Source organism: Trachypithecus francoisi, unplaced genomic scaffold (genome assembly GCF_009764315.1).
Source record: "Trachypithecus francoisi isolate TF-2019V2 unplaced genomic scaffold, Tfra_2.0 Lachesis_group4, whole genome shotgun sequence".
Lineage (NCBI taxonomy): Eukaryota > Metazoa > Chordata > Mammalia > Primates > Cercopithecidae > Trachypithecus > Trachypithecus francoisi.
The window spans coordinates 95,174,750-95,197,184 of NW_022681469.1; the positions used below are offsets into that span (position 1 = coordinate 95,174,750).

The window sequence follows — 22,435 nt, forward strand, 5'->3', positions numbered from 1 at the left end:
CTGGAGGCCAGGAGTTTGAGATCAGCCTGAACAGCATGGTGAAACCTGTCTCTACTAAAAATACAAAAAAAGTAGCCAGGTGTGGTGTGGCACACACCTGTAATTCCAGTTACTCAGGAGGCTGAGGCATGAGAATTGTTTGAACCCAGGAGGTGAAGATTGCAGTTAGTCAAGATTGTACCACTGCATTCTAGCCTGGGCAAAAGAGTGAGACTCTGTCTCAAAAAAATTTTAAACCACCACCATAGCACATGTATACCTACGTAACAAACCTGCACATTCTGCACATGTATCCCAGAACTTAGAAAAAAAAAAAGAAAAAAGAAAAAAAAATTAAAATAAAAACAATTACTAAGTTTCTTCCCCTGCCACCTCAAAGTCCCAAACTTTTCCTGTGATATTTGAAAACACGTTGACAACCCTACTATCCAAAAGCTTCAAAATAATCCCATGTCTACTCCACAAAGGGCCAAATAAAAAGGCTCCATTAGCAAGAACTGGAGAGCGTATGTTGGCTCTAAACAGATGATCACACGGGGTCTAGGTTTACATTAAGATTTTGCGCAATCACAAAGAAAGCCAAGGCCAGTTATCTTACCTCAAACTGCGGGTAGGGAGGAGTCATGGCTGAAGGGGGCCCTGAGGTGGGAGGTGGCATCCCTGAAGTGGGTGGGAACAGACCCAAGGCGTTCAGATTTAATCCAGGAATTAAATGTGCTTGAAGCTGCAACAGTAAAAAGGCCCCTTAATTTGACAATTAAAAGAATCAAGGGAAAGTTAGCATTTTTAAGTGACAGTATGCAAACTGTTGATCTCTTATCTAATAAAGAAATCATTGCATAACTCAAACTTAAAGCAGATTTTCCATGGGACTTTACTTGAGTACATCGTTTACATCTGTTTATATCCCTTGGTATTTTAAAATCTGTGTGCTGGTTTGCCCCTCCTTGGTCCACAGCTGCATTAAGATATCTCAAGGGCAGCTTTCCTTTCCCTTATGAGTACAGGGCTTAGACACAACTGTATTCTGCATGCTGTGGGCAAACTAAATATAGACTAAAAGTCATGTATCAGAGTTGAAGAGGTAATCAAGTAAGATTGGTTCATTGAAAAGCAAACCAGCTATTAAGAGATCTTTACTCGTTGGGTAAAACTTAGCAACCATGGGTCTAGAGGCCTCTAAGTTGAGCCCTCTGGAAATCAGGACCCATCCCCATGTAACTACTGCAAGTAAACATATCATTGGAATGCATATAGGAGCCTTAAAGGGGATTTTAATTTGTTTAATTTTTTAAGGGTTGAGGATGTAATACAGAGGGTGGGAGATTTGAGTGTACTTGAAAATCTTTTTAAAAGGCCTAAGGGGGTTAGATTTAATCCCAGCGGATTCCAGAACATTTGGAGCCAAGCAGTGAGAATTGAAGGAGGTTGGCAGGAAGTCACGTGGGGTGTAAAATGGCGAGCATTCTAGGCTCTTCTCACAAACGCAGTATTTTCATATTTCCCTCGTCTCAGGTTTTGTGTTTCAGATGACTGGCCCAATTGAAAAACAAATTACTTTTTAAAATAATTTACTTTAAAATTTAGGACAGGCTTTTGAAGTGTTCCATTTTCAGCACCATTTCACTGATTAAGGAATGTCAGCAATTTGCTTTAATAGCCTCAGACGCACTACACAGATTGTTTTATCAATTGAAATTCTTGTATCTCCAAGGTTTATTTGGGTAACCAAGTAAGTTTTAAACCTGTAATCTTAACATTAACTTTTATATGCATTATATCTATTGTAATCCTAATAAGCATGCAAGGTAGGCAGTAGTCCCATTTTACAGATGAGTAAACCCGGGCTCAGAGAGACTGAGTAAACCATCTAAGAGAACAGAGTTGCAGCTCATAAATGGTTCAGTTGTGATTCAAATACAGTTCATGTAACATTTCTCCTATATTAAACTCTCTCAAATTAACATTGTAAGAGAGGTACTGTATTAACCTTTGTAGGTAGATACTAGCCTTACTTCAGAGAGAAGGAAGCTAAGGCTCAAAGACTAAATAATTTGCTAAAGTCACAGAGACAGCAAAGCTTAATGTCACAGCCAGTATCTTCCCTATACTATCTCAGGGTACTTGCTGAGGTGCTAAAAATCAACTAGAACTACTTCTAATGATAATGCCACAAAATAATTCAATATTAATGCAGTTAAAAACATTGTTTTAACTATTTGTTAAAATAAAGACATGCCCTTCATAACAAAACTAACATTCATAGAAGCAATATCATTTTCATAAGACTCCCTGATTTTCTTCATGATCTCTTCCTCAGCTTTGGCACATGTCTCAACATTGCCTTTAACTGTAATGGTGCGTTCTGGATTATACAGCGTCAATTCCTGCAATCTGCAGAATGAAAAAGAAGGGAAAGAAAAAGAATGAAAATTGGAGGAAGACAGTTAATAATTCAGCCACAGATGGCAATTAAAAACAAACTGTGGAGCCTGGTAATATTTAAAAGTGGGTGGGGTAAAACATGATGGGAAATGAGTAAGCCCCAAAAGACATAAATCCAAAACTGTAAAGCTGCAAGAGAGAAGAAAATACTTGCCCTCCCATCTTCTCAAGTAAAGATGACTGGGTACATAGAGTTCATTCAAGTCCATGTTTTAAAAACACAGCTTACTTTTCAACCGCTCATAGTTGAACCATTTTCACAATTTAACAGTGAACTGAGAAATGACTGAACAGATGTATAGTTTTTGAGGAAACCAAATACCCTAAGTACATAACCTTTCATAAGTATGTTCCTAGTCTGCACTAACCAATTCTAGGCATAATTGGCATTCTCGTGCAATTGCATTTTCTGGGTCACCAAGCAAGGAAAAACCATGGAAATATTCCAAAAACACAAGCCAGAATTCACATGTCTAAACTTAGTTTTTACCAGTTGTTTTAGAATTTAGATTGAAGTAGGCTGGAGGAATATCAATCCATCTTGACTAAAATTTAAAATTCACTCATGGCCATTTAGACAACAAAAACGTTAGATAGCGGCAGGAATATTCAGAAACTCCCTGCGGGACCTAGGTCCTGCTGAACCTCCAAAAGCCACTGAAAATCATACCTGAAAACACCTAAGCCTATGCTGGTCAACAGCCTTGAGAGGAAGAGCAATGGGAGATATGCGCCATGGAAAACAGAACGAAGTACATAAATTGAGAGGATACGGATTATTGGTACAAATCTCCTGCATCTTCTGGAAGTTCTCATTTTCACTACTAGTGAAATGTCACAGGCTAACCTTGAGCCAGATGAATGCGAAGTTATTCCTTAACATTTTCCTCAAACCTGCTAAAAATGTAAACATTTATATAATGAAGACTATTTCTCTTAGACTACTTTAAAAAGAAGTCTATAATTCTAATTCAGTCTCAACCTGGACCTACCAAGCATTTTGTATTACAGTTTTAAAAATAGCTGCTTCTATAATAACTTTTAAGATTTTTTGCTTTTAAAACTCTCCCCTTTCTAGGGGTAAATTTAAAACAAAGTAGTATTACTTACTGTATTTACCACTTTTTTTCCCCTTTATTTATAACCAAACAGAAGTTTCCTGCTTCCTTGCTACCTTCTTTGAAAACTCCTTGTACACAAACACTGTGCAGTCTTTCCCCTACCATTCTTCTTCAGTTCATCCATTTTTTCCCACCTTTTTGAATACTCTGATTGAAACTAAGAATGGCCACCCTCAGAAAAAGAAGAACCTTTCCATGTAATTTCAGAGCATCCACAGATTCTAGGTGTGGTAGCCTGCCTCCATGGTGACTCCCCGCCACCCAGTTATCTGTAGTCCCACACATATATACCGAATAGGGCTGACTTGTGTAAACAACATTAGAAAACTGGTAAAGTATAACTTCTGAGGCTATGTCATAAAAGACATTGCAGTTTCCATCTTGACAACTCCCATGTCTTGAGAACACTCAAGCAGCTCTGTGGAGAAGCCCATGTGGGAGGAATTGAGGCTTTCTGTCAAGAGCCAGCATCAACCTGTCAGCAGCATCGTGAGACCCCAAGCCAGAACCATCCAGCTAAGCTGCTCCTGCATTCCTAACCTACAAAAACTAGCTGAGCAGTTAATGTTCTCATTGTTTTAAGCTGTCAAATGTTGGGATAATGCGTTACATGACAATGGATAATAAACTGGGTTATATATTCCAACTTTAGGAATAAACGTCATAAAACATAGTTAAGACTGCATTTAGAAAATATGAATGTAAAGCATTTGGTTCCTTCTGCCAGAAGCAGATAATGCTTTCAATACAGGTCAGAAACCTAACAGGCAGCAGGCTGTATTTGAGAAACCATGTGTAAGTACAGCAGCACAGGCTAGCTGAAGCAGCTGAAGCTGAATACACAACATGCAGCTTAGAGTGTTTGAAAGTTTTCTTATTCAAAAGCAAAGGAGCACTCACGGAGATATCGTGATTTTAGTGTCTGTGTCCTGCTCAATTTTTTTAAGGTTTCTTCCTTCTTTACCAATAAGACGGCCAACAAAGTTATTATGAGCTAAAATCTTCAAGGGGATCTCTTCTGTGCTGTAAATAGAAAAGTGGTCATAAAATTAGAGTAAGTAAACCTATTCTTGGGTAAAAAGACAATATTCACTCATTAAACATTTACTTCCCACCTACCATCTGGGAAGCACTGTGTTAGGTACAGCTTAAAACTTGCTGACAATTGGCCAGCATTCTAGCAATGCATGAATAGAAGGGGAGAAAAAGTACAGAAGTTAACTTCTAAAACAGTTTTTCTTTTATTCAATTCGGGAAATATCTTCAGTGATGGAGTCTCTTACTCAAAACCACATTCCTAAACCCCTACTACCAAAACACAACATACAAATAGAAAACAGTACCATCCAGTACAAATATACACCTGGAGATATGTGCATAATTTATATAAGGAAACAGAAGAAACAACAGTGGTTACACTTTGGGGGAAGGGCGTAAGAACAGGAAGGGGAGCTTTCATTTTTCATTTTGTAGCTTTCTGAATTTCCCAGTCATATATATATAACTGTTTAAAATGTCATTGCGGCTTTTCCTTTTTCTTTTTCTTTTTTTTTTTGAGACAGAGTCTCCCTCTGGCGCCAGGCTGGAGTGCAGTGGCACGATCTCTGCTCACTGCAACCTCCACCTCCCGGGTTCAAGCCATTCTCCTGCCTCCACCTCCCAAGTGGCTGGGATTACAGGTGCATGCCACCATGCCAGCTAATTCTTGTATTTTTAGTAGAGACAGGGTTTCACCATGTTGGCCAGGATGGTCTTGATCTCTTGACCTCATGATCCGCCCACCTCGGCCTCCCAAAGTGCTGGGATTACAGGCATGAGCCACTGCACCCGGCTTATTTTTCTGTATACTAAAATAATTCTTTTAAAAATTTTTTACTTTAATAATTACATTCTTATAATATGGCACCCACATATAATATTACTAAAACATATTTAAAGTTCTCTACAGGTTAAGGTTGGTGATGAGGTCCCCACACTAACTCTAGTGCCTTACTCTGGATTCTGCTTTCAGTGCAGCGCTGTTCTGTACGCTAAATGTGGCACAGAACCCAACCTTCACTCAAAGTTCCTGTGGAAGAAATATTTAGCGTTCCTGCCTCCATTACCCAGATAAATCTCCAGTTTGCCTTAGAAGACACTTAGGCACTTCCCACCTCCACACTCCCTGCTGCTCCAAGGTGGGGCCAGGCAGAGGACAAGGACAGAGCTCCAGTGAGCTCTGAGTAAAGGATGAGTCAAGATTTGGGGCTCTTGTCTTGGGTTAATCCAGGATATTTCCTGGTCCTAGGTTCCCCAAGCTGCCTTCTTCTATAGCTGCACTTCTCCCCGTTATCACCACTCACCTATGTTCAAATGTGAATGAACATATTTAAATATTAAAAGACATACACTTCACAACCAAACCAACAGTGCCAGCCACTGTAGCTCATCAGGTATCATTTCCCTGTTTGTTGGCAATTCCCAAGAATTGTGTCAGAGATATCAAAAATACAACAGCACAAATATCAACCTCTTTCACAGGACAATTTTCTTTACTCACAATTTTATATCTTGAGCTTCCTTATGCATAATCTCCAGAATAGACTTACAAGCCGCAGAGGTGCCTTCAGGTGTAGAGAGGATGGTAATTGACTTCTCAGCAGCCCCTGCATTTTCTTTACGGTGGACATCGATTCTGATAGTGGGTGCAAGCAGGGAGGAAAACCAGAGCAGTAAGCGTGTATTCACAGTGGAGTCTGTAATTATCAACTGCAAAGTCATAGGGCTTCAGGGCAAAGCAGATGACTCACTTCCCTCAAGAGCATAAACTTTCAATAAGCTGTCAACATCAATGCCTTAGGAGGCAAGTTTTAATTCTAGGAACACTCCCCTTTCTCTTTCCTCAATCCAACCAAGCAGGGACATCTTTTCATTCTACCCAAGCTGTTTGTGCTTACAGCTTCCTTTCAGATGCCACAGAACAAATGTCTCATGACAAAGAGCCTGGATTCAATCTGCTCTAAAACAAATAGGAACTGGAGGGCATGCCAAGAGAGGAGCTGGAATCCCACAAGCCAAGTTGAACTGCTTATTCTGCACAGTATATCACTCTTCATTCATTGGATGAGCAGATTTCACCAATCTGCTTCCCCCTTTACAAGGTTCTTCCCACATTTTGTCTCCTTTATAGAGGAAAGTCTGCAACGAACAGTGATAGGAATGGAACCTGGACAGATGACAATTCTACTTCAAGAAAAGCAAGTGGTCGATAAACTCAAAATGATGTTTTAATTTCACTAGTAATTATACGTCTGCCAGTTAAAAGAATGTCATTTTCTTCTAGACTTACAAAAATTGAGATAGAAAAAATTAAATATGTGCAAGATGATGGGTAACAGGGCACACTCAACACTTTTGCCAGGAGTACAGAGCAAACTGGTTCAGCAAAATACTGAGCACCTTGTGACTCAAGAACTGTACTTCCTGTAACATCTACTCCTAGTAACATCTACAGATATAGTCTCATACGTGGGCCAAGAGCGATGTTTCTTACCCTTGGCACTAATGACTTTTTGGGCCAGATTCTTTGCTGTGGGTGAGGTGTCTTCTGCATTGTAGGAAATTTACTAACATCCCTGGCCTCTACCTACTAGATGCCAGTAGCACGCCGCTCTCTCAACTCTAACAGCCAAAAATGTCTCCAGACATTGCCAAATGTCCATGGGGGTTGGGGCAGTGAGATGATCATTTATGGTTGAGAACCACTGGCATGGGAAGGTTCCGTTTCTGACAGATAGAAAGTTAGAATTATCTAATTGCAGGAAGAGATGGTTAAATGTAGGAAGAGATGGTTAAGTAACAGTATATTCATATCATACAGATGTTTTTGAAAATGTGGTAAAACTACAGGTACCAACATAGTAAAAAGTCCTTAAGTGAAATAATGCAATTCATATCATGACATGATTTCTTTTTTAAAGTCATACATGTTAGTAGATACAGGCAACAAATCCTATAGAGATACATCCCCAACTTACCAGTGGCTACCCGGGTGAGACGAATGGTAACTTTTTAATTTACATATTTATGTTTTGAATTAAATATAAGTCTGCCGTTATTTCAAAAGTACAAGAAAGAAAATCAGCTACTCAAAAATGTGTGTTTTTGGGAAAATTAAGTATTTGTTGAGTTCCTCTGGCCACTCAAACACTTAGAAAGACCTAAATAACTCATGGCCGTGAGAGTGACCACTTGATCATGCCAATAAAATCAAGGTTTGGCTTTCATTTTCCTAAACGTTTGGTTGAAATCTAAAGATTTACCTCAAGAGTAAAAGAAAATTAAAAATCAGGGCATGAAACAAATTAAGGGCTACCTAAAAATAACTAATAAAAAAACAGTGTCTTAGGTAACAGCCCCAATCTTAGGAGTCTTCTTCCCAGCTGCTGTTTCAATCCCCAGTCACTTTCAGTGATGCGTGTCTTCCAGTAACACATTAGCATCCCTCTTTGCAGTTTATTTCCACCCTTTCACTGTGCCTGGATTACTAAACTCCGATCCCCTGAGAGAAGGGAATGTGGCTTTGGAGATTAAAGTGGCCCTCTGAGACCATTCCAGAAACAGAGGTTCTGATAATGACTAATTTCAATGTCAAGAATTAATTAAATCCACTGGCAGAGCTCTGCAAATGAATCATCGGATATAACAAAGATTGCTTCCCTTCCCCATCCCCATTTTCCTGCCCTAAATAAAACAAACAGTTCAATTTAAGTCACAGCTCTTTCATCTGACAGAGAAATGAATAGCTCGAAAAGGAACAATTCTAATCTGCTACATGACAAGGAAGGGAAGCCATATAATGAATATCTGCAGGTAACGGTGGATCAAGAGAAGCAAGAAGCCCTTAAATTTTAAGATAAAAGCCAAGCCGACTGACTAGGTTATGGTCCAATTGTCTTTCCCACTCCTACATGATGAGGTCAGGGCCATTAATTTTGCATTCAGGTAACCAGCACCCAACATCTCCTGCTTCAAAGCAGGGGAAGGCAGGATCAGATGTCACTGGAGGGAGCAGGTGGGTATAGACCACCACTTAGTACAGTTCTTTTTGGTTCTGCATGAGAAATGGGTCAGCTAGTCCAATGCAGGCATGGTGCCTATGATGAATATGCATGCACTCTTAGGCCTGCTGGAACAAACACAAAGTATACACAGCGGTGTAGTTCTAACTTTTAGGGAAAGATTAAGCTTATTTCGTCGGATCACATTAAAAAAAAATCATTCTCCTTTCTAAATTTAAAAGGCAAAATAATCTTGTCATTTCTGTAGCTGGCCCAAGGCTTGCGGGATGGTATTTTTGGATACAACCTCTTCTTCCCAGCACATTCACAGGTTCTTCAGGAAAAACGGTAGTAACAGGCCCAGAGATGTGCCCTGTAGCACGTTACGGAGCTAGGTGTGGGGGGCAGAGCTTGTCACCAAGCTTCTCTGGGTCAAAAAATATCCACATACTGTACAACAGCATGGTTTCTAAAGCAAAACAACTAACATATAATGCATGAGGACTGAGAAGTATCTTAGATACACGTGAAGGGCTTCAAGCATAATTCACATGTAGTCATTTTAGTCATTTGACAAATAGAAGATCCTTCTATGCAGCAAGGCCCTGGCCTTGGCCCTGGGGCTACAGTAGTAAATAAAAACAAATAGTTCCTGCTTTCTGCTCATGATAATTAGCTCCAACATTTGGATGGGAATCTTCCAATCCCTTAAAGCCCACCAATTAAAAACATCAAAAAATATCCAGAAGAAAAAGCCATTCTAATCACATGGCTTAATCACAGGAAAAATTTGGACAAATAAGATGAGCGATTCGAGTAAGGCAAGACTGAAAAATCATCTCTGTATTGAGGCCACAAATAAAACGGATTGGACCCAGAAAACTACTTCTAAAAGCAATGAGGGGAGGTGCGGGGTAAGGGGTGGGACAGAGAACAACCTAGAAGCTGCCTGTCTTCCAGCGCCTCCCCAACCAGAAGAGGATTAGGTATCATTTGTTTTCCATTCATGTGTGAAAATCTGAGGTTCCATTTGAGACTGAGGATTAGCTCCAGATTTATATGAAATGAACACCAAGATACTGCAAGATTTTTACACATTTCCCAAGTACTGTAGAAGGAGGCCTCATGGCTGCGTTCAGAAAGGCACCAAGTACCAGAACGACACACTGCTAAGATTCCAAGGGGAATTCTCCTGAACACCCACCGTACACTCAGCATACTCACTTAGACTGGGTCTGTTTGGTGATGTTCCGAATGGTGGCACCTTCTTTGCCTATGATGGCTCCAACAAATTGGGTGGGAACCAGCAGGCGCAGAGGCAAATCACATGGTTTCTGCTTGGACACAGATCCTGGAGACCCCTGCCTTGAGGAGCCCCTGTGCCCAAGCCCCCGGCGACCTCGGGGCTGTTGCAAGGGGTTTTGCTGGGCGGCCATTTCATCAGGGATATAGGCTACTTTCAAGGTGAAATTCTCTAACTGAAATCCATTCAGTTTGTCTAGTGCTCTGAAAGTTGAAAAGGGGCAGGTTTGGGAAAAGGAATCAGTCTATACGATACATCTTTTAGCAAAGCAGCACCCATCTCTTCTACTCAGCATTACTAGCTAAAAACTTCTGAGTAAAGCCCCAGCACAAGCAGCAAACCTGCAACACACATAATCCTCCCCCTCCCCGCCGCGCACCACCACCACCTGCACACATTTTCCTTTGAGACAGGTGCAGTGGGGAAAAAGGCCACAAGTTTCCAAAGGGAACTTACGTGCCATCTACTAGTGAAAAATAGAAAAACAAAAAACATTTTGTCAAACTCTTGGTTAAGTTTAACCCATAAGGTTATTATCAGTTTAGAATAGCTAAGCAGCAAGAGAGAAGTGGGCTTCTTGCCTTGGCTAATGTTTCCAAATCACAGTGAAAGAGACATTAGAAATATATACCTTTTTTACTTCACCCTCTAAAATGTGAAGTATTTAAAACCATTTTAAGAAGCAGTGGACAAATATCTCTAAACCATTCACAAACTATCCTGAGTATTAAATTCTACCAGTCACACTCAGTACCTATTATGAGCCAGTCCCTGAGAAAATAGTGGTCCCTGACTTTGTGGTTTATGATCTGATTTGGGGCAAAGAGGCAGGGGTGGTAATAAACCAAAAAAAAGAGAATTACTTTCTAATCTGCCCACTCTACCACACTATTTCGGGAGAGTTTCTCTCTTTTTCATCTGGTTTTTTTTTTTTTGAGACAGAGTCTTGCTCTGTCACACAGGCTGGAGTCTAGTGGAGCCATCTTGGCTCACTGCAACCTGTGCCTCCAGGGTTCAAGTGATTCTTGTGCCTCAGCCTCCTTAGTAGCTGGGATTACAGGCGTGCACCATCACGCCTGGCTAATTTTTGTATTTTTAGCAGAGATGGGGTTTCACCATGTTGGCCAGGCTGGTTTTGAACTCTGATCTCAAGTGATCTGCCGCACTGGCCTCCCAAAGTGCTGGGATTACAGGCATGAGCTACTGTACCCAGCCTCTTTTTCATTCTTGATCTTTATTTTAATACACAAGAAAACGTGCCCAAATCTTGAGCATAAATCTCAGTGAATTTTCACAAGGTAAACACGCTCATCCAGATCCAGAACTAGAAAACACCAGGGCCCCAGAAGCCCCACCAGTACCTGCTTCTAGTAGTTACTGCCCCCCTACCCCTTGCAGACTTCTAACACCATAGATTAATTCTGCCTATTTAAAAATTTTATGTGAGCATATATGAGTATACATATGTATTCTCTCATATCTGGAAACTTTTAACTTATTGTATATTCATCCAAACTGTTGTGTTCTATTTTCTGGGTTTGTTTTGTTTTGTATTCATTTTTTTTTGTGTGTGTTCTATTTGGAGAAGAGAAAATAATAAATTAGTAGAGAGGATATAGCCCAGATTTCATAAACATACACCTAATAATACATCCCTTTCTAACTCCCCAGTGCACAACAAAATGAAAAACAAAAAGAAAGAGGTCCCCACATTTCCCAGTGTCACACAGGTTCTTTGCTCAGATTCTGTTCCAATGGCCCTGAGTTTACCCCAGGTGGGAAAGAAAAATAGGCATAAAATGGTCTCTTTCTAGTTGCTTGGTGTGGTCGTTTCCGGCTTATATACTGCTTTACTTGCAAATCTACTCTCAATTCTTGACTTAAATAGAAAAACGGGGGTGGAGTGGGAGACAGTTCTAGCACCAAAAAGGTCATTGAGGGCTAGGACCTGGAAGGCAGACCCGGGCAAGCAGAGGGCTCACTGACATTCTCTGGCCCAGAATGATTCTCGGTTTCTCACTTCAGTCCTCTATCACTGTCCTACCTTCTCTGGCACATGAATGAACTCTATTGTAAAAGATCAGTCATGCAGAAAGTAGCAAGTGGTTGCTCTGGCACCATCACCAACCCTCCAAGGCCCTTCCCAGAACTGCTGCTCACTGCCATACTTCTACAAATGGACCAGTCCTTTCTATATGTTTACAAACACATGTATTCATGTTCGGTACCTTCGTTAAAAGCATAATTGGGGTTGTGATGTACATTGCTCTGTGGCTTCTTTTTAAATACCATGTCTTGGGATATTTCTATGTGATTTCTATGTCAGAGGGCATTCTTTTCATAAGCTTCAGAGGGTGACAGCTGGCACATGCCACATTTACTTTGCCAATGCCTTGATGACAGACCCCTAATGCTGTGCTTTCCTCCTGCCCCTTTTTCCTTAAGGGAATGTGGATTAAGGGCCCTAAAATATTGTGGTTATTTCTAAAGGAAGACAACAACTGATAAATTTTAATATTTATGGTGTATATTTGTTAGAAAAAGTTGGAGTTGCAGAAGAGTCAACCAACTACAGATTCTTTCAAAACAGCTTTAACTTTTTTTTTTTGAAACGGACTTTTGTTCTTGTTGCCCAGGCTGGAGTGCAGTGGTGTGATCTTGGCTCACTGCAACCTCCACCTCCTGGGTTCAAGCAATTCTCCTGCCTCGGCCTCCTGAGTACCTGGGATTACAGGCACATGCCACCACCCCCAGCTAATTTTTGTATTTTTAGTAGAGATGAGTTTTGCTGTGTTGGCCAGGCTGGTCTCAAACTCTCGACCTTAGGTGATCCACCCACCTGGGCCTCCCAAAGTGCTGGGATTACAGGTGTGAGCCACCACACCCGGCCTTAAATGTTTTTAAAGTCGGGAATAAACAGATCATTGAAGGTTCTTTCAAAAAATCAGGAAACCTGAACCCACTGAAGGCATCAACTACATCTAGGCATAAAAGGTAGTCTAGACTTTTTCATTACAAATGGCGTATTGCCAGCTTCAGAAGAGAGTAAGTATATTTTAACTAGTAAATTAAGTCATTAATGTTAACAAAAATGGTACATAACTTTCTTCTTGACTGAGATAGACATATACAGATAGATATCATTCTCCCTGGGGTAAAACCAAGGTATACACGTCAGTTACCAGATGCTTCTATATTCTAGAACCATCTAAATAGTCACATGTATCACAAGAAACAACTTTATAACTTGGCAAAAACTAACCTTCTAATTTTTATTGTGCTGCTTTAAAAAGATTTTTCCTTGTGGGGAAAAGAAAAGATCTCTCACTGAAGAGGTCAGGTGGCCTGAGGCTCTAGTCCCCAGTGTGCCTTCTGGGCCCCAATGGCTAAAGACTAAGGCTGTTCCAGGCAGAATGCAGACAGCCACTATTGTGTGTATCTTACTATCTAACTGCCATCTAAGCAGAGTTCCTGACCCTCAAATCACAGTGCTCCATCCACACTCAGACATAACTGAAAAGGTACAGGAGGAACCTAACTGCAGAATGGTGGCTTTCTCATGCCTGCAGCTCCTAAATTACTGAATTTAAGTCAACTACTAGAACCTTTCTGGGCACAAGGTTTATTATTCAGCTATGTCATATGGTGATCTGCTGAGTTCATGGGGAAAAAATTTTTAGTATTTTCACTAAACCCACCGTAAATGCAAGACATGAGATGAACTGTCATAATTATTTGACACACATGTATTCAGGGTTTTTTTGTTTTGTTTTTTGAGACAGAGTCTCACTCTTTTGCCCAGGCTGGAGTGCAATGACGCGATCTCGGCTCACTGCTACAACCTCAGCCTCCTTGGTTTGAGCAATTCTCCTTCCTCCTCCTCCCAAGTAGCTGGGATTACATGTATGTACCACCACCCAGCTAATTTTTTTTTTTTTTTTTTTTTTTTTTAACTAGAGATAGGGTTTCACCACATTGGTCAGGCTGGTCTCGAACTTCTGACCTCAAGTGATCCACCTGCGTCTGCCTCCCAAAGTGCTTGGATTACAGGCGTGAGCCACGGCGCCTGGCCAGGATCCTGTGATTACTTGACTCTTTGCTCTTGGTGCTATTTTAAGGGTTGCTGAGAAGGTGCTGAGCAATTTTGCCAGTTGGTAGAATTTAATTGTATTGATAAGAAGTTTACTGGGGTGAGGTGCAGTGGCTCATGCCTGTAATCCCAACACTTCAGGAGACCAAGGTAGGTGGATCACTTGAGGTCAGGAGCTCAAGACCAACTTGGACAATATGGCAGAACTCTGTCTCTACTTAAAGTACAAAAATTAGCCAGGCATGGTGGCCTTCCAGCTACTTGGGAGGCTGAGGCATAAGAATTGCTTGAATCTGGGAGGTGGAGGTTGCAGTGAGCCAAGACTGCCCCACTGCACTCCAGCCTAGGTGATGGAATGAGACTTTGTCTCCAAAAAAAAAAAAAAAAAATTATTCATTGGGGTAGATCACAATTTAGAGCTGAATGGGCCTCAATAGAGACAATAAGTAGTTCAACTTGAGGAGGAGGGAGAAAGAGAAAGAAAAAAGGAGAAGAGGCCGGGCGCGGTGGCTCAAGCCTGTAATCCCAGCACTTTGGGAGGCCGAGACGGGCGGATCACGAGGTCAGGAGATCGAGACCATCCTGGCGAACACGGTGAAACCCCGTATCTACTAAAAAATACAAAAAACTAGCCAGGCAAGGTGGTGGGCACCTGTAGTCCCAGCTACTCGGGAGGCTGAGGCAGGAGAATGGCGTGAACCTGGGAGGCAGAGCTTGCAGTGAGCTGAGATCCGGCCACTGCACTCCAGCCCGGGTGACAGGGCAAGACTCCGTCTCAAAAAAAAAAAAAGAATAAGAAAAAAGGAGAAGAAATGAGACCCAGACAAGTTAAATGTACCCAAGAGTCCACACATACAGATCTGAATAGTGAAAAAAGAATACGGACTAGAGACCACAATTCTAGTCCAGCTTGAACATTAAGTAACCACGTTATCCTCCAAAGGTCATTTTCCTGTTTGGCATTAGCCATCTCCCTAATAAAATTAAAAGATTAGATTCATGGTCCCTTTCAGCTCTCAAATTTCATGCCTGGCTGGATGCAGGAGCTCACACCTCTAATTCTAGCACTCTGGGAGGCCAAGGAGGGAGGATCACTTGAGCCCAGCAGTTTGAGATCAGTCCGGGCAACATAGTGAGACCCCGTCTCTTAAAAAAAAAAAAAAAAAAAAAAAAAGTTAGGTGGGTGTGGTGGCACATGCCTGTAGTCCCAGCTACTTGGGAGGCTGTGGTGGGAGGACTGCTTGGGCCCAGGACGTTGAGGCTACATTGAGCCATGATTGTGTTACTGCATTCCCAAGTCTGCCTGGGCAACAGAATGAGAACCTGTCTCAAAAAATAATAAAATAAAATAAATAAAATTCCATGTCTAAAAATCTCTTTTTTATTCCCAGATGTCACCCTGTATATAATACAGGGTCCTCACAAAATGAAGTTTAACCCATTATTGAAAAGTCATAAATTCAATGATCTCCTTGTACCAAGAATAAGGGGTTGACACAATTCAGCAATCATTATTGAAAGCCTGGGTAATATGATTTTAAGGATGACCTTTAATGAAATAAATATGGATGAAGCCCAAATGTAGGGCTTCATGACTAAATTGGTTCTAAAAACAAAACGGTATGGGCAAATGCCCTAGATGATGCACAACAGAAGATGGGATAGGTAAACTGTGGTGAGGATCCAACACTATGCAGAGATTAGAATCAGTATAAATACACTGAATGAAAAACACACAAAACTCTGCAGAATGATCTTTGTAATTCTGAAAGTTACAATGCATGGGACAAAGTCTACAAAACTATGGCAAATTTAACAGTGGTTATCCCTGAATGGCAAAAAATCCCTTTGTCTCGCTGCTTTATTTCTTTTCTGAAAATAAGTCTTTTATTTACATAATTGTCAAAGTTTAAATGGGAATTTTCTTACCGTTAGCCACTGGCCAAGTTGCTTCAAACACTTCTAACCATAACCACATTTACCTTATACAGATCTTCACAGTGATACAAAGGAACTGCAATGATAGTTTCTTTTTTTTGTTTTTTGTTTTCTTTTTTTTCGAGATGGAGTTTTGCTCTTGTCGCCCAGGCTAGAGTGCAATGGTGTGATCTCGGCTCACTGCAACGTCCGCCTCCCAGGTTCAAGCAATTCTCCTGCCTCAGAATGATAGTCTTAAAGTATGAATAAACATTGCTATTCCCTAACAAAAATAAACATCAGAATTAACCCCAAACAAAAGAAAGTGTAAGAACTCAATGTCTACACATTTTCTAGGGGGTTATTTCTTTGTCACACATGACAAATCCTCTCATGAGTAATGTCTGTCCTTGACTGTCTTATCTCAACATCTCTGGAAGAGAGAAGGAAAAAGGTGAGCCTCTCTTGCTCTGAGGAGCAAGAAAAGGTGCATTCACTAAACACATACTTCCATTTTTAATGAAACTATTTAATGAATTTGAAATTTAAACTTGTCAAATTTTTATTTTAATAATTCAAGACTTAAGCCTAAAATGAACACGTGTATTAATATTTTCTAGAATATGTGTGCTATTAACCTTTGATTTATTTTAGCCACAAGGTGGCAGGAATTTCCATGTTAAATTCTGTCTTAAAGACATAGCCATATTTGAGGACTCCTCTTAAATGATATTCATAGAGCTTTAAGTAACAGGCAGCTACAACCATGTTAAAACTAGGTCCCTGGCTCCTCAGCATCAGTGACCAGCCATCACTGGAAATGAAGTATACCAAACAATAACAGGGGAGCAGCAGCAGCAATCAAACATGTTGGAAAAATACTTAATAGCTGCTAACTTTTGAGCTCTGACTACCTTACCTTATAGGTATTATGAAACATGTTTTGGAGGCATTATCTTAGTTTTCTCAGTAGCCTCATTAGCTAAAGACTATAGTTATTCCCATTTTAGAAATGAGGCTGAACCATGACAGACTAACTTGACCAACGTCAGCTAGAACAGTGGTGGCACACAGTCTATTCCAAGAAACTGGGCTCTGGAATTGAACTCAACCTCCAAGTTCACTTCACAAATACATCAAGGTCACATAGCCTTCCAAGCAACAGATGTTACAAAGAGAAAACTGAGAATTATCAAACTAGCCCTTTTACCTAAAGATTGAGCTTTGGGTGGCCTGCCAAGGAAGGCATGGAGAAATGACACCAGGCTATCATGTTTGGAGCCCATGGAGCAGGCCTCTAGGGCTCACTGGAAGTCCTCAAAGTCAGTCCTGGAAGGACCAGACTTTCCCAGGCTCAAGCCACTTCAAACTGCTCCAAGCAGCCCAAACCAGTGGGTTAAACTATACATACATGCATATATGCACAAATATTTGTTTCTCTTTAATCTTCACTTTGTAGCTGAGAAAACCGAAACCCAGAAGTCGAGGTTACTAAGTCAGGGCTACCTGACTTTGGAGTTTACACTTCTCTACTACAACCAATGCTTCTCAAATAAAATTAATTCTCCTCACAGAATGAAAATATATTCCATATCCCTTTTAAAAGCTTATTAGAAAACTCTAATAACAATTTTTGTAACACTGTAACACAAAACTGAGTTTTCTACTCCTTAGATCAGTTAACTTTTTAAATACCTCATTGCTTTCTAATTCTCTCCATCTTTGAATTCTTGCAGAGGGAATGAGAACAATATTCCTATAAGGCCACTTGACTGCCAGGAACTAAAATGAGGCAGTCCCTCTCCAAATATTCTTACTGGCAACTTTTGGTCAGTATTTAGTATTTAATAGGTGTTAACTGACTGAATATTAGAACAAAGGATATGAAGACTACTTCCCTAATCGAAATGCCTAATTTATTTAAGTTACCTAATTACTAATTACACAATTCCTAACAGCCTCTTCCTTCCTCCTTGGGATCAACGGAAGCCTACCTATCTCTTAACAACCATGCTAAAGAATTTTGAGAACACCAGGGTGTCTACATTCAGTTTGCTGTCACGGTTAGGATTCTTTTCAGCAATAATTCTGCCTCGACTAGCCAGTCTACCTTTCCTGTGCTTGCAGTCATAATGCTTTGTTTGTTTTCAAAGAAGGAAGGCTAAATGTCAATTACTTTATCCTTACCAAAATCTTATGCCTCTTCAAAGCTATATAGCTTATGTCTCCAACTTATGTTCTCCCATTCAACTAATTAACTGTTAAATAAGCATTTTGTTTCCCCTTAGCTAATTTAAGTTTTCAAATAAGGCCACAACAACAGGCCTCTGACAATCTCCAAATATCCTTGGGTTTATCACATTATCCCGTATTTTCCAACAGGGACTGGGCTCTACCAAATATTCAATATAAATCTTTGTAAAGTAAAACATGGCCAGGTGCAGCGGCTCATGCCTGTAATCCCAGCACTTTGGGAGGCTGAGGTGGGCAGATCACTTGAGCCCAGGAGTTCAAGACCAGCCTGGGCAACGTGGTGAAACCCCATGTCTACAAAAAATACAAAAAAAAAAAAAAAATTGCCAGTCTCATAACCCAGCCTCAAAATAAATAAAAATTAAAACACGATGGAGCCTCTACTTTCTCAACGCCCTCACTTTTATCCCTCATTCTACTGAGGGTATAAAAGGTAAAATTTTCCTGGTCTTCTTACATGATACAACTGAAGAACAAAATTAGTCAAAAAAAGAAGAGAAAGAAAAATCAATTTGTTTTATGACTCATACCACAATTTCCATAATGTCTGAGACCTTATGCAAATTGCCAAAAATTTTTAAATGAACAAAGGATACAAACAGAAGAAATAACAGAATGTGTTTAAACATATTAAAAGCCTCCAGTCTCACTTATGGGAAAAGTGAAAATTAACATGATATATCAGTTTCACATACTAGATTGGGAAAGTGTGATAAAGTCCTGTGTTGGGGAGAATTGGAGAAATGAACACCCCCACAACGCTGAAGAGAATTTAAACTAACTCAAGCTCTACAACAAAATTTAAAGTGCAATTCTACCTCTGGGAATTTATCATACAGATACATGCTTGCATACACATGACACGCAAAAAGAGATTCACTACAATATTGTTCATAACTGCAAGAGACTAGAAACAACCTAAATATCCAAACTGCAATTAATCAAAGTCATGCCATATCTGTACAATCAAGTACTATGTAACTATAAAAAATATATTTATATACACAAAACATTCAAATGTTATGGTATCATTTGTGTAAAAGCAGGAATAGATACATGTAACATTTGTTTTCCACATGGTTATCTCCCAAGAGATGAGGTAGTTGGGGAGTAATACTAGGAGGAAGATTTGTACTGTGTGCATCTTCAAATCTTTTATATTTTGAACCATGTGAGTGTTATTGATTTTACCAATAAAGTTCCATTTACCTTATACACATTTCCATCTTCTTCTCAGTCTTATCTTTCCTTTCATAGTCCCTCCCGAGTGAGTATTGCTTTTAGTAACCTGGATGAGCTCCTACTCTTGCAGCTCGTTTTACCTTTCCCCTTCAGGGCTCAGAGTCAGCCAGTGTGGTCTTTTCTTTCACCTTTCTGACACAGAGGACAGTCAGCCTGCTCCTGCCAGTATGGTATCTGGAGGTAGTTCAGGCTTCCATAGTCACCTAACACCCAGTGCTGTGCTACTGAGCACTTTGTATGCCATTCTTTCATGTTCATATTCTGAGCAGATCTATTAAAGGCCATAAATTTGTGGGACCCCTATTTCTCTCTCTAGTGCTCAATTTATTAGATCATTTCAATTAGATATAGAATTATCTTTTCCTAGGGGAGACCGTTTCATCTGTAAAGTAGTGCCTGTTTACTGCACTGGAATATATTTTTTCCCATAAATCTAAGAGCAAATTACACTGATCCAACATCTGCACGCTCCTAAATGACAATAGTAATCAGGTAATCAGTGAGTAAGAAGACTTAACATTTAACACTGTTGTTTAACACATGATCCAACTTACCAGCTTTAGATAAAATAGCAGTAATATATGTGTCATACAAGACTGGGAGAGGGGGAGAGACTTTATGTTATTTGGCAACAATACAGAGGCCCAGAGTTTCTGCAAATAGGGTGTGATTTAGTTTCATACTAGACCACTCTATTATTGGCATTAAAGATATATTGAAAATGTAATATAACTTTAACCAATGTAGATTCTTATTAGACATTCAAACTTAAAAAGAAAGGCACGATTAAAGGGTCAAACTTTGTAAAATAAAGCTTCTCTCTGCCACCCACCAGCCCTTATCAATTGAGAAATCCACAAAATATGTTACTGTACTTAACTTAGTTATTATATAAAGATTAAAAGTTTCAAGCTGCTTACTGTCTAGCTTGGTCCTTACTGGAATAGGTTACATTTACAACTGCAGTTTCCGAGTCAGTGTTCACTAGAGGAAGAGAAAAACGAAGAAAATAAAAGTTAGTTTTCTTTCTACTTCCTTCCTTTTACAAATTTGAAAGCAATTCAAAAGACATGTACCTTGCTCACAGCTCTCCACCACTCCATACTGGACTAGTAAACTATCCAGCACCTATCGGGAGGGGGAGAGAAAATTAAAAAGTTTGAGTTTCCCAAGTTATTATCAAGGGCAGGAATATGTCTTAAAATCACTAAGTAATTGTGATGGAAAAGAGCCAAAAAATTATCTGGGGCTTTGGACTGCCGAACTAAGGGATGGATACCACAAATACCACACTCAGACTTGTCTCTTCTGCCCTCTCCTAGATCCCTGACATTAATCTCATTTCCTAGGGCTAACCCAGAAGTAACATTGGCTAAGCAAAGTATGCAAAGCCACAGCTGCCTGGTTCCTGAGGCTGAAGGAGAAGGAGCATATATTTCTCACACATACACAAACACATCATCATATTTTCTCCTTGTAAACAAAGTCACTAGATAAGGGACCAAGTTAAAAACAAGTTTAACAGGGTGTGGTGGCTCGCACCTGTAATCCTAGCACTTTGGGAGGCCAAGATGGGAGCATTGCTTGAGGCCAGGAGTTCGAGACCAGCCTGGTCAACATAGTGAGATCCCATCTCTAAAAAATAAAATAAAAAGAGAAAAAAACTAAAGTTTTATCTATAATATGTTATTTTCCAAAGGACTTCCTTTACAGCTCTAATGTTTCTTACAGAACAGATTGCTCAAGGCAGGCTAGCAAAATGAAGACAGCACAGTGCATACTCTACCTGGAGTCGAATTTAAAGCCCATCATACACACACAGACAGCAAAAGTATGAAATGAAGCGAACATTTCTTAGTCTACACGGGGTTGGGAAATGTACAATCTGAAGCTATCTATGTTTTCACCATCTTTCCTGTAGCTGTATTATAGTACACATGTTATCCAAATGGAGAGGCTGTTAAAACAGTAACTCTAAGTTTATTATAATATCAACTGCAGATGTATGTCTTGTCAATATAAACCAAATTCAGGTGTCCTTAGCTTCTAAGCGCTATAGCAAAACAAAGTAAGCTTCTGTAAATAATAGCAAACTACTTACTCATCAATTTGACTACAAATTTTCTTATTTATTTATGAGACAGGGTCTTGCTATGTCACCCAGGCTGGAGTGCAGTGACATGATCACAGCTCACTACGGCCTCAACCTTCTGAGTTTAAGTGATCTTCTCACCTCAGCCATCCAAGCAGCCAGCACTACAGGTGCACAGCGCCACCCTCAGCTAATTTTTAAAATTTTTTGTAGAGATGAGGTCTCACTATGTTGCCCAGGCTGGTCTCAAAATCCTGAGCTCAAGGAATCCTCCTGCCTTGGCCTCCCAAAGTGCCGTGATTACAGATGTTGGCCCTAGCCGAATTGCAAAGTTAAAAAGGCTGTTCCTTGAAAATGTTTTTCAGGTGCCAGGAAACAGTAAACCATTAGAAAACAAATTTTTATGATAATTTACTACTAAACTTAAGCAATTTCTTCTAAAGGAAGGTTTATCTTAGGTAGTATATTTTAGGCTTTTGTCTACTGTTTCCAGTTTGAAACATATAACACAGTTTGTCTGGGGTGAGCTTTTGTTTTTAGTTTTGGGACAGGGTCTCACTGTCACCTATGCTGGAGTGCAGTGGCACGACCATACCTCACTGTAGCGTCAACCACTGGGCTCAAGCAATCCTCCCACACCAGCTTTCTGAGTAACCAGCACTACAGGTGCATGCCACCACACCTGGCTAATTTTTAAGTTTTTCGTAGAGATGGGGGTCTTGCTCTGTTGCCCAGACTGGTCTCAAACTCCCAGATTCAACGGATCGTCCCAGCTGGGCCTCCCCAAGTGCTGAGATTACAGGCGTGACCCAGCGCCTGGCCTGGTTTTTCTTTTAAATAAGGTTAACACCTATTTATGAGTGAAATGCCCTTTCATTTATTTTTATTTGGTAAATTTCCTTTGCATGAGGTAAACTGAATTTTTATTTGGTA

General features: G+C 40.2%; 1 protein-coding gene across 2 annotated transcripts in view; it reads right to left on the bottom strand.

The window, feature by feature from the left end:
* IGF2BP3 (insulin like growth factor 2 mRNA binding protein 3) overlaps positions 1–22,435 on the bottom strand; it is a 156,908-nt gene that overhangs the window by 25,639 nt on the left and 108,834 nt on the right. For both annotated transcript variants that reach the window (XM_033192407.1, XM_033192406.1), the window contains 7 exons: positions 20,487–20,538; positions 20,331–20,394; positions 9,830–10,111; positions 6,106–6,240; positions 4,467–4,589; positions 2,259–2,394; positions 599–724 (listed from right to left, as the gene is read on the bottom strand). In XM_033192407.1, the coding sequence (XP_033048298.1) occupies positions 599–724; positions 2,259–2,394; positions 4,467–4,589; positions 6,106–6,240; positions 9,830–10,041 (732 nt within the window). In that variant the 5' untranslated portion in view covers positions 10,042–10,111; positions 20,331–20,394; positions 20,487–20,538. The remainder of the gene's footprint in view (positions 1–598; positions 725–2,258; positions 2,395–4,466; positions 4,590–6,105; positions 6,241–9,829; positions 10,112–20,330; positions 20,395–20,486; positions 20,539–22,435) is intronic.